Raw genomic sequence first — 13476 nt, forward strand, 5'->3', positions numbered from 1 at the left:
CAAACCCGAGACAGACACGGTGAGAATGTGCAAACTCCACACGGATTGTGGGAGCAAACCCGAGACAGACACGGTGAGAATGTGCAAGCTCCACACAGATTGTGGGAGCAAACCCACGCAGACACGGTGAGAATGTGCAAACTCCACACGGATTGTGGGAGCAAACCCGAGACAGACACGGTGAGAATGTGCAAACTCCACACGGATTGTGGGAGCAAACCCGAGACAGACACGGTGAGAATGTGCAAACTCCACACGGATTATGAGTGCGAAACCCATGCAGGCACGGGGAGAATGTGCAAACTCCACAAGAACAGTTTCAACTATTTTGCCTGTTCTCGTTTATTGTTCTCTATCATCTTCATGGTCTGAATCCTGAGGACCTGTTCAGTAACCTCCTTGCACCCATCTAAACAAAAGAGAATCACGAACCACTTTCCATCTTTGGACGGAAGGTGTCGGGAGTAACATCAGGTGGTATGGTACAACTGCTGTCATGCTGAATGTTGGTACACCCCTCACTGTAATGTAGTGAATGTCCTACTGCTCAGGGTGTAAAAAGAACGGACTCACAAACAGTTAACTCAAGTTGTTTGTTAAGTGGCTCGATTTAATCTCAGTCTGCAGGGATGTGAAACGCGCCACCCGGGGCTTTCCCTCTTGGGTTAATAAGTGAGTATATTCAATTGTTTGCTCAGAATGTGAGCATCTTCTCCCGCATGAGCAGGGGATTAGCAGCTGGATCGGAATCTGGCAGAGAGACACTGGAATGCTGCAGCAATGGATACGAACACACGGACAATCGATGGGAATCTGACAACAACAGATCCCAGCCTGACTGCTGAAGATTGGACTAGTCCACCATTAGCTCGGATACTCGGGGGAGGGCCTGTCCTCTTATCCATCCCCATTCAATATCTATCTGAAGGCATTGGTTGGAGGTCAGTAAGCATGCAGATCACGTACACTCTTCAAGCTATAGAATTCTTTTACTACCCAATCCTGGCGATTGCTGGTGTTTTTGGTAAGTCTCTCTGTCCTATCATTAACTATGTTAGTCACTCGGAGGTACCTCGTGATTCATTAGTTTCACTGCTGCTGTCTAATGTGTTCCGTTTGAAACCCAGCTATTCTGCCTGAATGCCTCTTTTTCATAGCCCCCATCAACTTTATTTGTTTGCTTGGGATTGGGGGAATTATATTGTATGGATAGAAAACTGGTTGGCAGACAGGAAACAAAGAGTTGGAATTAACGAGTCATAGCTCACCGAATTTACAGTGCAGAAATAGACCATTTGGCCCTTCGGGACTGCACTGGCCTTTGCAAAGAGCACCCGACTCGCCCACGTATCTACCCTGTCCCCGTAACCCTGAAACCCCCACTTAAACTTTTTGGATATTGAGGGCACTTTATCGTGGCCAATCCACCTAATCTGCACATATTTGCACTCTGTGAGGAAACAGGAGCACCCGGAGGAAACCCACGCAGACACAGGGAGAACGTGCAGACTCCGCACAGGCAGTGACCCAAGCCAGGAATCGAACCTGGGACCCTGGAGCTGTGAAGCAATTGTGCTAACTACTGTGCTACCGTGCTGCCCTAATTCCTTTTTCAAATGGCAGGCAGTGACTAGTGGGGTACCACAGGGATCGGTGCTGGGACCCCAGCTGTTCTTTTTATAAATGTATTTACGGTGGGCGTCACTGGTTAGTCCAGCATTTAGTGCCTATTACTAGTTGTCCTCGAAGGCGGTGGTGTTGCCTTCTTGAACTGCTGCAGTTCCTGAGGTGAAGGTCCACCCTACAGAATGCGAGGGTTCCCACGTATCTGCTGTTTTTGTTCTTCTAGATTGTGTTGGCCGTGGGTTTGGAAGGTGCTGCCTAAGGAACCTTGGCGAGTTCCTGCAGTGCATCTTGTAGCTGGTACACACGGCTGCCACTGTTCATCGGTGGTGGAGGGTTTGAATGTTTGTGGAATGGGGAGCAATCAACCGGGCTGCTATGTCCTGGATGGTGTTGAGCTTTTTCACCCAGGCAACTGGAGAGTATTCCATCACACTCCTGACTTGTGCCTTGTAGATGGTGGACAGGCTTTGTGGAGTCAGGAGTTGAGTTAACGCTGTAGGATTCCGAGCCTTTGACCTGCCCTGGTAACCACAGTGTTAATGTAGCGAGTCCAGTTCAGTTTCTGAGCAATGGTAACTCCCAGGATGTTGACTGTGGGGGATTCAGCGATGGCAATATCTTTGAATGTCAAGGGGCGGTGGTCAGATCCTCTCTTGCAGGAGATGGTCATTGCCTGGTACTTGTGTGGCGTGAATGTAACTTGCCACTTGTCCCCCCAAGCCTGGATATTGTCCAGGTCTTGCTGCATTTGGACACGGACTGCTTCAGTATCTGAGGAGTCGTGAATGGTGCTGAGCATTGTGCATCCGCAAACATCCCCTCTTCTGACCTTATGATGGAAGGGAGGTCATTGATGAAGCAGCTGAAGAAGGTTGGGGCCGAGGACACTCCCCTGAGGAACTCCTGCAGTGATGTCCTGGAGCTGAGCTGGCTGACCTCCAACCACCGCAACCATCTTCCTTTGTGCCGGGTATGACTCCAACCAGTGGAGAGTTTTCCCCCTGATTCCCATTGACTCCAGTTTCGCTCGGGCTCCCTGATGCCACACTCGGTCAAAAACTGTCTTAACGTCGAGGGCAGTCACTCTCCCCTCACCTCTGACATTCAGCTCTTTCGTCCATGTTTGAACCAAGGCTGTAATGAGGTCAGGAGCTGATGACGCTGGCAGAGCCCAGAGTGAGTGTCCGTAAGCTGGTTATTGCTGAGTAACTGCTGCTTGATAGCACTTCCATCATTTTGCTGATGTTGGAGAGAATGCTGATAAGGTGGTGCAAACATTTCAGCACGGCCTGAAAAAACAAACACAGGGGTCCAGGGAGACCTGCCTAGCGAGATTCGTATTCTGCTACAGGACAACCCCGCAAGCCGGAAGAGACAATCTTCCGCATAGCGGCAGAAATGTGCACCACAGGCACCAAATGCAAGCACAGGGCCTGAAGCCTAATCGCCACGTGGACCATTAGCCACGGGTGTGAGTGCGCTGTCAGAGGATCCCGCCGCCAGATAATGCAGCTTCTCTCTATCCTCCTGAAAACTGTTGCCATTCTTCCTCTGACGACATCTCCAAATCTTCTGCCGTTTGAAGTTTGGAAGTGAATTAAAAGCGGTGGGTCTCCGTGGTATATAGAACATAGAACATAGAACGATTTAGCGCAGTACAGGCCCTTCGGCCCACGATGTTGCACCGAAACAAAAGCCATCTAACCGACACTATGCCATTATCATCCATATGCTTATCCAATAAACTTTTAAATGCCCTCAATGTTGGCGAGTTCACTACTGTTGCAGGTGGGGCATTCCACGGCCTCACTACTCTTTGCGTAAAGAACCTACCTCTGACCTCTGTCCTATATCTATTACCCCTCAGTTTAAAGTTATGTCCCCTCGTGCCAGCCATTTCCATCCGCGGGAGAAAGCTCTCACTGTCCACCCTATCTATCCCTCTGATCATTTTGTATGCCTCTATTAAGTCTCCTCTTAACCTTCTTCTCTCCAACGAAAACAACCTCAAGTCCATCAGCCTTTCCTCATAAGATTTTCCCTCCATACCAGGCAACATCCTGGTAAATCTCCTCTGCACCCGCTCCAAAGCCTCCACGTCCTTCCTATAATGCGGTGACCAGAACTGTACGCAATACTCCAAATGCAGCCGCACCAGAGTTTTGTACAGCTGCAACATGACCTCCTGACTCCGGAACTCAATCCCTCTACCAATAAAGGCCAACACTACATAGGCCTTCTTCACAACCCTATCAAACTGGGTGGCAACTTTCAGGGATCTATGTACATGGACACCTAAATCCCTCTGCTCATCCACACTTCCAAGAATTTTACCATTAGCCAAATATTCCGCATTCCTGTTATTCCTTCCAAAGTGAATCACCTCACACTTCTCTACATTAAACTCCATTTGCCACCTCTCAGCCCAGCTCTGCAGCTTATCTATATCCCTCTGTAACCTGCTACATCCTTCCACACTGTCGACAACACCACCGACTTTAGTGTCGTCTGCAAATTTACTCACCCACCCTTCTGCGCCTTCCTCTAGGTCATTGATAAAAATGACAAACAGCAACGGCCCCAGAACAGATCCTTGTGGTACTCCACTTGTGACTGTACTCCAGTCTGAACATTTCCCATCAACCACCACCCTCTGTCTTCTTTCAGCTAGCCAATTTCTGATCCACATCTCTAAATCACCCTCAATCCCCAGCCTCCGTGATTCCCAACCTTGATTCCCAACGATCTGTGCTCCCATCCCCACGTTGTCACAATGCCCATGGTCCTCCACTGTGTTTGGGCAAGGAGCAGTAAGCCTGGGTCATCTTCACAAATACCCTGTGTGAGTATTATAAAGGTGAGGAACCGTAAGCTGCTCTGAATGCTTCAGAGTAACCAATGGAGTGTGAACGCATTTCTATCTTTCACAGGTGTCGGTGAAACTTGCAGCTTCCACGATTTGCTGCAAAATTCAGCCATTGGCCCTGGAACGTGAAATAAATAGACTGGATGTGATCTCTGATGAACCGATGTTCCAGGTGAACATTAATTCCCGAAACTGATCATAGATCATAGAATTTACAGTGCAGAAGGAGGCCATTCGGCCCATCGAGTCTGTACCGGCTCTTGGAAAGAGCACCCCACCCAAGGTCAACACCGCCACCCTATCCCCATAACCCAGCAGCCCCACCCAACACTAAGGGCAATTTTCGGACACGATGGGCAATTTATCACGGCCAATCCACCTAACCTGCACATCTTTGGACTGTGGGAGGAAACCGGAGCACCCGGAGGAAACCCACGCACACACGGGGAGGATGTGCAGACTCCGCGCAGACAGTGACCCAAGCCGGAATCGAACCCGGGACCCTGGAGCTGTGAAGCAATTGTGCTATCCACAAGGCTACCGTGCTGCCCACATATTTATTATTCAATGAACATCGACGTCTCCAGAAATGACGCTGCGATAGGCAACTTTTTCAATGATTCACTGGCTGTGATTATCTGAATAAATACTTATTCCAAACTGTACAGTTGCTCACGACCTGACCTACCTTCGCTATTTCTTTCCCTTCCTTGCAGCTAACGTAGCAACAATTGTGGTAATTTCAAAGGGGAACTGCGGCCTCTCCAAATGTGTCACTCGCTATTTGCTGGCCATGGCAGCAGCTGACCTGCTGATAGTGATCTTCGACCTGATATTGAGACACATTCCAATTGTTTATGAGCAATTCTTTGATGCTATGATTGGGCTCCACTTGTGCAATATCCACGCCGTCCTGCTTTATGCAGTCACTGACTGCTCTGTCTGGTTCACCGTCACTTTCACCTTCGATCGATTTGTGGCCATTTGTTGCCCGAAGCTGAAAAGTAAATATTGCAGCGAGAAAACGGCGGCTGTGGTTCTGGGGACAGTGGCTGTGCTGAGCTGTCTGAAGAACATTTTCTGGTATTTTATGTTTGATCCTGGTTATATGCTCGGAAACACACCTTGGTTTTGTGAGGTTTCAATTAAAAAAACGCAATCAATCATCTGGGGAACCGTCGAATTCATCCATTATATTATAACACCAGCGACTCCATTTGTCCTGATTCTGCTGCTCAATGTTCTCACCGTCAGACACATTGTCCTGAGCAGCAGGGCCCGCAGGAGACTCCGGGCTCACAGCAGTGGGGAGAGTCCCAGAGATCCAGAGATGGAGAGTCGGAGGAAATCCATCATTTTACTCTTCATTATCTCGTTGAATTTTGTTTTGTTATGGGCAATATATATGGTATACTTTATAGTTAACCGAATATACGGGTTATTGATTGAACACATACCGCTACCTACATGTGTGCAAGAATTGGGATTCATGCTACAGTTGCTGAGTTGCTGCACAAACACTGTGATTTATGCCATTTCACAGACTAAATTCAGAGAACAGTTGAAGAATATGATGAAATATCCATTCATTCTACTTATGAAGCAAATTAAATGATCATAGAAAGTAAATTAGCTGAGACATCAGACATACACGTAACTTCATATATTAGCCGGTGAATTCCTGCAGACGCAAAGAGACAGTTACAGTGCTGTTGCCTTTCATTTGGCCTGAACTCCTGATTTAGTCTGAGGTCCCGCTCATGCCCCTGTCTTAGTTCTGCAGATACCATCCGTACTGCCTGGAATACATCACACGGGTTTCTTTTTTCATTAGTTGTACATCACTGTTAGTTTGTGATTTATTGGCAATCCATCATTGCCCTGGGCTCGGAGTTTCGGTCCGACCCTATTTTAACCGCTGCAATCAGTATCACGTCATTATGTCAGCAGTGCTGTTAGGAAGCATGTTTTAGACTTTTACACAGTGAAGGAGAGTAGCCAGAAAAGGTTCACATCAGGACAGGTTGCAGAAAGAACTCAAGGTGATGATGTTCCCAAAAGAGGAAGGAGGTGATTCTGGAGCTGGACAGGACTTTGTTGAGGCCACAGCTGGAGTAATGTTCAATTCTGGTCTCCGCATTCTCGGAAGGATGTGATTGCACTGGAGGGGGTGCAGAGGAGATTCAGCAGGATGATGCCTGGGGTGGAACATTTTAGCTCTGTTTTCACTGGAGCACAGACGGTTCAAGGGGAACATGATTCAGGTGCAGCAGCTTACGAAGGGCTTGGAGAGGAGGAAAGAAGTCAGCTGATCAACTTAGTTGAAGGGTCAAATACAACGGGGCAAAATTTGAAGCTGAAAGGCAGGAGGTTTAGAGGCGATTTAAAGAAAAATAATTTATCTGAGGGAAGTGAGAATCTGGAGAGCCCTGTCTGGGAGAGTAATTGGTGCAGACAAACTAACCATTCAAAGCACTTGGATGAACACTCGAACTGTCAAAACATTCAAAGCTATGGGCCCACTGGGCTGGAGAATTAGTGTCAATTAGAGCAGTTCTGTTGTCAGATCAGCGTTGTTGGGCCGCAGGAGCTCTTTGGTCCGTGGAGGATAATAAATTCTTTGGCATCTGTTTCTGGGTGTTCGAGTACCACCATTTGGAATCTATTGTCAGACAGCACGGCGGGACAGTGGTTAGCACTGCTGCCTCACGGTGCTGAGTGTCATGATATTCAAACACACACATCATGATGGACACACCAACAGACAAATCAGAACACACAACACCACAACCAATGACAGAAAGATATAAAAGCACAGACACGACCCCCGGTGGTCAGTATTAGCTGCAGAGGAGGACCAGGACAGACCTACTACACGACACACTCAGGGAGACAGCACGTGCAGAGTATCCAGAACTGTATTATAAGAGTTAAAATAAAATAGAGTTGTACCACATACAACTGTGTTGGCTCATCTGTGCACCAGAGCACCCAACACCACATGGTACAGGAGTGGATCGATACCTGCCGGCATACCTCAGTGTACACAGACAACCAGCAGTGCCCAGGCAAAATGATAGAGCTCCCGGTTCCGCAGCCGCTCCTGTGCTACGGCGATCTCCGCGGTAACTGGCGACGATTCCGGCAAGTGTTCGAATTGTTCCTGGTGGCAGCTGAACTCCAAGACCTGGATGATAATGAAAAAATTGAATTTCTCCTCACCATCGCCGGTGCAAGGGCAAGAAAAATATTCACAAGGTTCATGTTCTTCAGGAGGCAGCAAAGGTACGATTACCAGGCAGTCCTGGACAAATTCTCCAAGTACTGTGAAGAAAACGCAATCCAATCGGCAAGTAAAGGTAAGAAAAGCTGCAGTACTCACCTCGTGGCCGGGATCCCGAATTCCCAGAGGACGAAATCCCGGGCCTGAGAGAGGGCTGGGTCGAGGTCGGCGGCCATCTTGCTAAAGGTATCACGCTAGCACAGTTGCGCGAGCAGTGCGCAGAACTGGAAGTTTCGTTTGCGCATGCGCGAGATGCTGCGCATGCGCAGTCAAGAAAACGGCCATCGGTAAAGGAACAGCGATCTGCGCATGCGCAGTCGCTTCCTACGTGCTACATACCGAGGGTCAGGATGTCAGAGGCCCCAGACCGCACCAATTTAAAGGGGAAACATCCCAAATCAAAAAAACAAAAATCTGTTAAAGCTGTAAAACAACCTTCCCTCACCTGGAATGACAGCACATTGCCGCAAATTGACCCAGGAGATGAATTTGACCTCCGAAGAACCCTCCGACAAGCAGTAACCTACGCACAAGCCGATGATTCCGACCTCGAATACTTCGATGACGATCTTTACAGTGTTTCCGGACCTCGCGAGCCCAATGATAGCTCCGTGGTCCGATACGACTATGACTCGGACGAACCTTTCGTGTTGCACATTGGCGGCCCCCACATTGAATCCGACGCAGATGCGGATTCATTTTTCGGATTTGAGGATCTTCAATCCAGCAGATATGACGTCCCAACTTATCAGTACCGGATGATGCTGCAGCCTGACATTAACAGACAGGGAGCGCTGCAAGCACACGGAGAGCACCCTGCTGCCACACAGAGTGTGGTCCACGTCCCGCTCAACGTTCCCGACTCTATGAAAGAAGACATGCAGGACTCCAGAGTGCAGTCCTCGCATGAACCAGAAGTGACTCCAGTGTCACAAGCCTCCACAGCAAGCTCGTGGACAGACTCCACTATTGCAGAAACGCAAGACTCCAGAGCGCAGTCCTTGCACGAACAAGAAGTGACTCCAGTGTCACAAGCCTCCACAGAGAGCTCGTGGACAGCCTCCACGATAGAAGCAACGCAAGACTCCAGAGCGCAGTCCTTGCATGAACAAGAAGTGACTCCAGAGTCACAAGCCTCCACAGGGAGCTCGTGGACAGCCTCCACGATAGAAGCAACACAAGACTCCAATGTGCAGTCCTTGCAGGAACAAGACCATGAGGGTCTAGCAACCTCTCCTGACCAACCAGCGGCAGACGATGCAAGTCTGCCATGCTCACGTGAACAGCAAGAAGGCTATAACAGCCTACCATGCTCCACTACACAGCAGCATGACCATGACGGTCTCTCATGCTACAATGAAGGGCACAGCGCTGAAGACTGTTCAAGCCCAACTGAAGACAAGCCAAAGGAATCGCCTCGTCCAAGCCCGAAGAAAAAAGGTTTATGCGCTGACCTTCTGGATCATTTTAGCCGAACAGAGATTAATAATGCTGCACGGCCACAGAAGGATGCTGAGGATTTGCTAAAGAAATTAATTGAATGTTTAACTTGCAAGGAGCAGACTGAGAATTGCCAGTGTTTTAGTACGGATCGAAAAAATGGACAAGACATTGATCCTCAGGTAATGGAAATAACACAACCTGAATCATATCTACAGCAGGGACAAATGTCTCCCTTCAACACAACACCGCAAAGTCCCAACTTCGGAGACCAGCAGTTAGTCAGTAATGACTCTTCAAACCTTGAGGGGAACATTAATTGCATTGAACCTATACACACTCCACTGATAAATGAGCAGAACATTGGAGCAAGAATCCTGAGGACACCGACATCGAGTAGCCAGATAACGAATTTAAAACCCGCAGCAGTTTCAAGTGAACCAAGTGTGCTTTCCACTAATGGTGAAGGTGCAGATAAGGTCGACCCGATTATCCATTGTACCACACTAACCCCAGTGATTAAGCAGTTATGTACGGGGAGTATAATGTGGGCAATTGAGAACAGTAAAACAGAGACTGTGACCATGCCAGTCCCAGCAAAATCAGACCCAGAGACCATGAAGGCATGTACATTGGACAAAGATACATATGAGGTACCTGAGAAGAAAAGTGAAACGGAATGTTCTTTGGAAAATAGGACAATGTCGATAGAAACATTGGATCCTACATTCGAGACCATACATATGGGAGAATTTGAGGGTAATAAACAAGGTTCTGCAATGTCTGGGGGAAGATTTAAAATTCCAAAGAAGAAAAGCCCAAATGAAGGACAACGGCAAGACAATGACAGTCCACCGACATGGTGTGCACCACCAGATGAAAACTCTGACAATTTACCCAACCCTAGTGAACAGCAAGCTGCTAATGAGGATCTATCCACGGAATGTGAGACGAGTGACGACAGCATCCCACTTCCCATGCAAAAGGTGCAAGGTGACAGACCTCGCCTAGTGCGTACCGAGGCACTCGACGATCACGGTGGGACCACTGACGACTGCGGTGGCGGCGCACCGCTTCCACCCTCGATGGCTCGACCCTCTCCACTGGTTGGTGCATTCCTGCATGTTCCGACTCCAGAAGTGCAGCTTCAGGGAATCTCGGCTGCCTCCAGTGAACCTGTTGGGACTCCGGACGGGGAGCATCGACGGAAGGCAGACCGGACTCCAGATGGGGAGCAGCCAAGCGCCGACTCTGATTCGCACACGCCAGACCTTGCTCCGGACGGGCGGTGTCGCGGCCTCGGTGATGGCACGCTCAGGGTGACGGCGGATGCCACGGCGACAGGGAATGGATCGCGTGGCAGTCCCACTGGGTCGGCAGTGGCAACCAGCACCGGCGGTCCAAGATGGACACACCAATTCGCGCCATCGCCAGACGTTGATGCGAGCAACAATTCTCTCTCCAAGGCGACATGCTTCGACGTTTCTCTGTGGAGTCGCCCTTCCGGCACAGCAGGTGGCCGGAACCAGTGTGCACGGTCTCGGCCAACTTCCACATCTGGCACAGTCATCGCCTTGCATGATATTAGTGATGGTGCTTCTTCGATGGCAATGACCCATCGGCTACAAGATGCCGTCCACCACAAACATAAAAAGAAAAAAGACTCCACCTTGTTCCTGGCGTGCAGGGCGGATGGATTGGTGCGTAGGCGCAATCAGCGAGTTTTGCGCCGCCTTCCACGCTCGCAACTGAACCGTACGCACATGCCGGATCCTCCACTGGTTCCCAAGGATGACTTCGTGGAGATGCCACGGATCATGCCCCTTCCATCGCCACCAGAACCAAACCACAGCCAAGGCAACAGTAACAAAGATGTTGAATGTTATATTTGCACGAATGAAAAAACCAAGCACTGCACGAAGTACAACAAATGGTAAAGTAGAGACTTCGGCAGCAGCATCACCTCCAACAGTCCAAGGTGAACCAGTGTGACCCCAAATCTCCACAGCTGAACCGGCTTGAGGACCAGCCCATTCTTGAGGCGGTCACCCATTAGACTGGACTTATAATGCTGTTCATACCTTCAAAAAGTCAAACACTTCTGTATTATAACCTGTTCTTGTTTATTGTTCCAGATATCGTCTGACCGGACCACTGTTCAAGTTTTTTTTCTCTCGCCTCCATGTTTTGTTATGGTACAACCTTGTTAGTGTGACGCACCCGACATCGCCCCATGTAAATAGTTACGTCATATACACACGATGTACACAACACACACACACACACTCTTAGATGCACTCACGACACAATTATATTTATAACCACGTAGGCACATATCTTTGTAAAAAGGGGGGATGTCATGATATTCAATGTCATGACACACATCATGATAGACACACCAACAGACAAATCAGAACACACAACACCATAACCAATGACAGAAAGATATAAAAGCACAGACACGACCCCCGGTGGTCAGTATTAGCTGCAGAGGAGGACCAGGACAGACCTACTACACGACACACTCAGGGAGACAGCACGTGCAGAGTATCCAGAACGAACTGTATTATAAGAGTTAAAATAAAATAGAGTTGTACCACATACAACTGTGTTGGCTCATCTGTGCACCAGAGCACCCAACACCACATGGTACAGGAGTGGATCGATACCTGCCGGCATACCTCAGTGTACACAGACAACCAGCAGTGCCCAGGCAAAATGATAGAGCTCCCGGTTCCGCAGCCGCTCCAGTGCTACGGCGATCTCCGCGAAAACTGGCGACGATTCCGGCAAGTGTTCGAATTGTTCCTGGTGGCAGCTGAACTCCAAGACCTGGATGATAATGAAAAAATTAAATTTCTCCTCACCATCGCCGGTGCAAGGGCAAGAGAAATATTCACAAGGTTCAGGTTCTGCAGGAGGCAGCAAAGGTACGATTACCAGGCAGTCCTGGACAAATTCTCCAAGTACTATGAAGAAAACGCAATCCAATCGGCAAGTAAAGGTAAGAAAAGCTGCAGTACTCACCTCGTGGCTGGGATCCCGAATTCCCAGAGGCCGAAATCCCGGGCCTGAGAGAGGGCTGGGTCGAGGTCGGCGGCCATCTTGCTAAAGGTATCACGCTAGCACAGTTGCGCGAGCAGTGTGCAGAACCGGAAGTTTCGTTTGCGCATGCGCGAGATGCTGCGCATGCGCAGTCAAGAAAACGGCCATCGGTAAAGGAACAGCGATCTGCGCATGCGCAGTCGCTTCCTACGTGCTACATACCGAGCGTCAGGATGTCAGAGGCCCCAGACCGCACCAATTTAAAGGGGAAACGTCCCAAATCAAAAAAACAAAAATCTGTTAAAGCTGTAAAACAACCTTCCCTCACCTGGAATGACAGCACATTGCCGCAAATTGACCCAGGAGATGAATTTGACCTCCGAAGAACCCTCCGACAAGCAGTTACCTACGCACAAGCCGATGATTCCGACCTCGAATACTTCGATGACGATCTTTACAGTGTTTCCGGACCTCGCGAGCCCAATGATAGCTCCGTGGTCCTATACTACTATGACTCGGACGAACCTTTTGTGTTGCACATTGGCGGCCCCCACATTGAATCCGAAGCAGATGCGGATTCATTTTTCGGATTTGAGGATCTTCAATCCAGCAGATATGACGTCCCAACTTATCAGTACCGGATGATGCTGCAGCCTGACATTAACAGACAGGGAGCGCTGCAAGCACACGGAGAGCGCCCTGCTGCCACACAGAGCGTGGTCCACGTCCCGCTCAACGTTCCCGACTCTATAAAAGAAGACATGCAAGACTCCAGAGCGCAGTCCTCGCATGAACCAGAAGTGACTCCAGTGTCACAAGCTTCCACAGCAAGCTCGTGGACAAACTCATTGGACAAGACATTGATCCTCAGGTAATGGAAATAACACAACCTGAATCATATCTACAGCAGGGACAAATGTCTCCCTTCAACACAACACCGCAAAGTCCCAACTTCGGAGACCAGCAGTTAGTCAGTAATGACTCTTCAAACCTTGAGGGGAACATTAATTGCATTGAACCTATACACACTCCACTGATAAATGAGCAGAACATTGGAGCAAGAATCCTGAGGACACCGACATCGAGTAGCCAGATAACGAATTTAAAACCCGCAGCAGTTTCAAGTGAACCAAGTGTGCTTTCCACTAATGGTGAAGGTGCAGATAAGGTCGACCCGATTATCCATTGTACCACACTAACCCCAGTGATTAAGCAG

General features: G+C 49.0%; 1 protein-coding gene across 1 annotated transcript; it reads left to right on the forward strand.

Moving 5' to 3' along the window:
• The first annotated feature begins 597 nt into the window (after positions 1-597).
• Positions 598-6187, forward strand: LOC140399703 (probable G-protein coupled receptor 139). Its single transcript, XM_072489234.1, has 2 exons — positions 598-1024; positions 5209-6187. The coding sequence occupies exons 1-2, from the start codon at positions 781-783 to the stop codon at positions 6105-6107; spliced, it is 1143 nt and encodes a 380-aa protein (XP_072345335.1). The 5' UTR covers positions 598-780; the 3' UTR covers positions 6108-6187.
• The last annotated feature ends 7289 nt before the right edge of the window (positions 6188-13476 follow it).

The sequence above is a fragment of the Scyliorhinus torazame genome, chromosome 23 (assembly GCF_047496885.1).
Source record: "Scyliorhinus torazame isolate Kashiwa2021f chromosome 23, sScyTor2.1, whole genome shotgun sequence".
NCBI classification, from domain to species: Eukaryota; Metazoa; Chordata; class Chondrichthyes; order Carcharhiniformes; family Scyliorhinidae; genus Scyliorhinus; species Scyliorhinus torazame.

Coding starts and splice junctions, on each gene's coding strand:
- LOC140399703 (XM_072489234.1), top strand. CDS start 781: ATGGATACGAACACACGGACAATCGATGGGAATCTGACAACAACAGAT. Junction 1,025..5,208: donor GGCGATTGCTGGTGTTTTTG/GTAAGTCTCTCT, acceptor CCTTCCTTGCAG/CTAACGTAGCAACAATTGTG.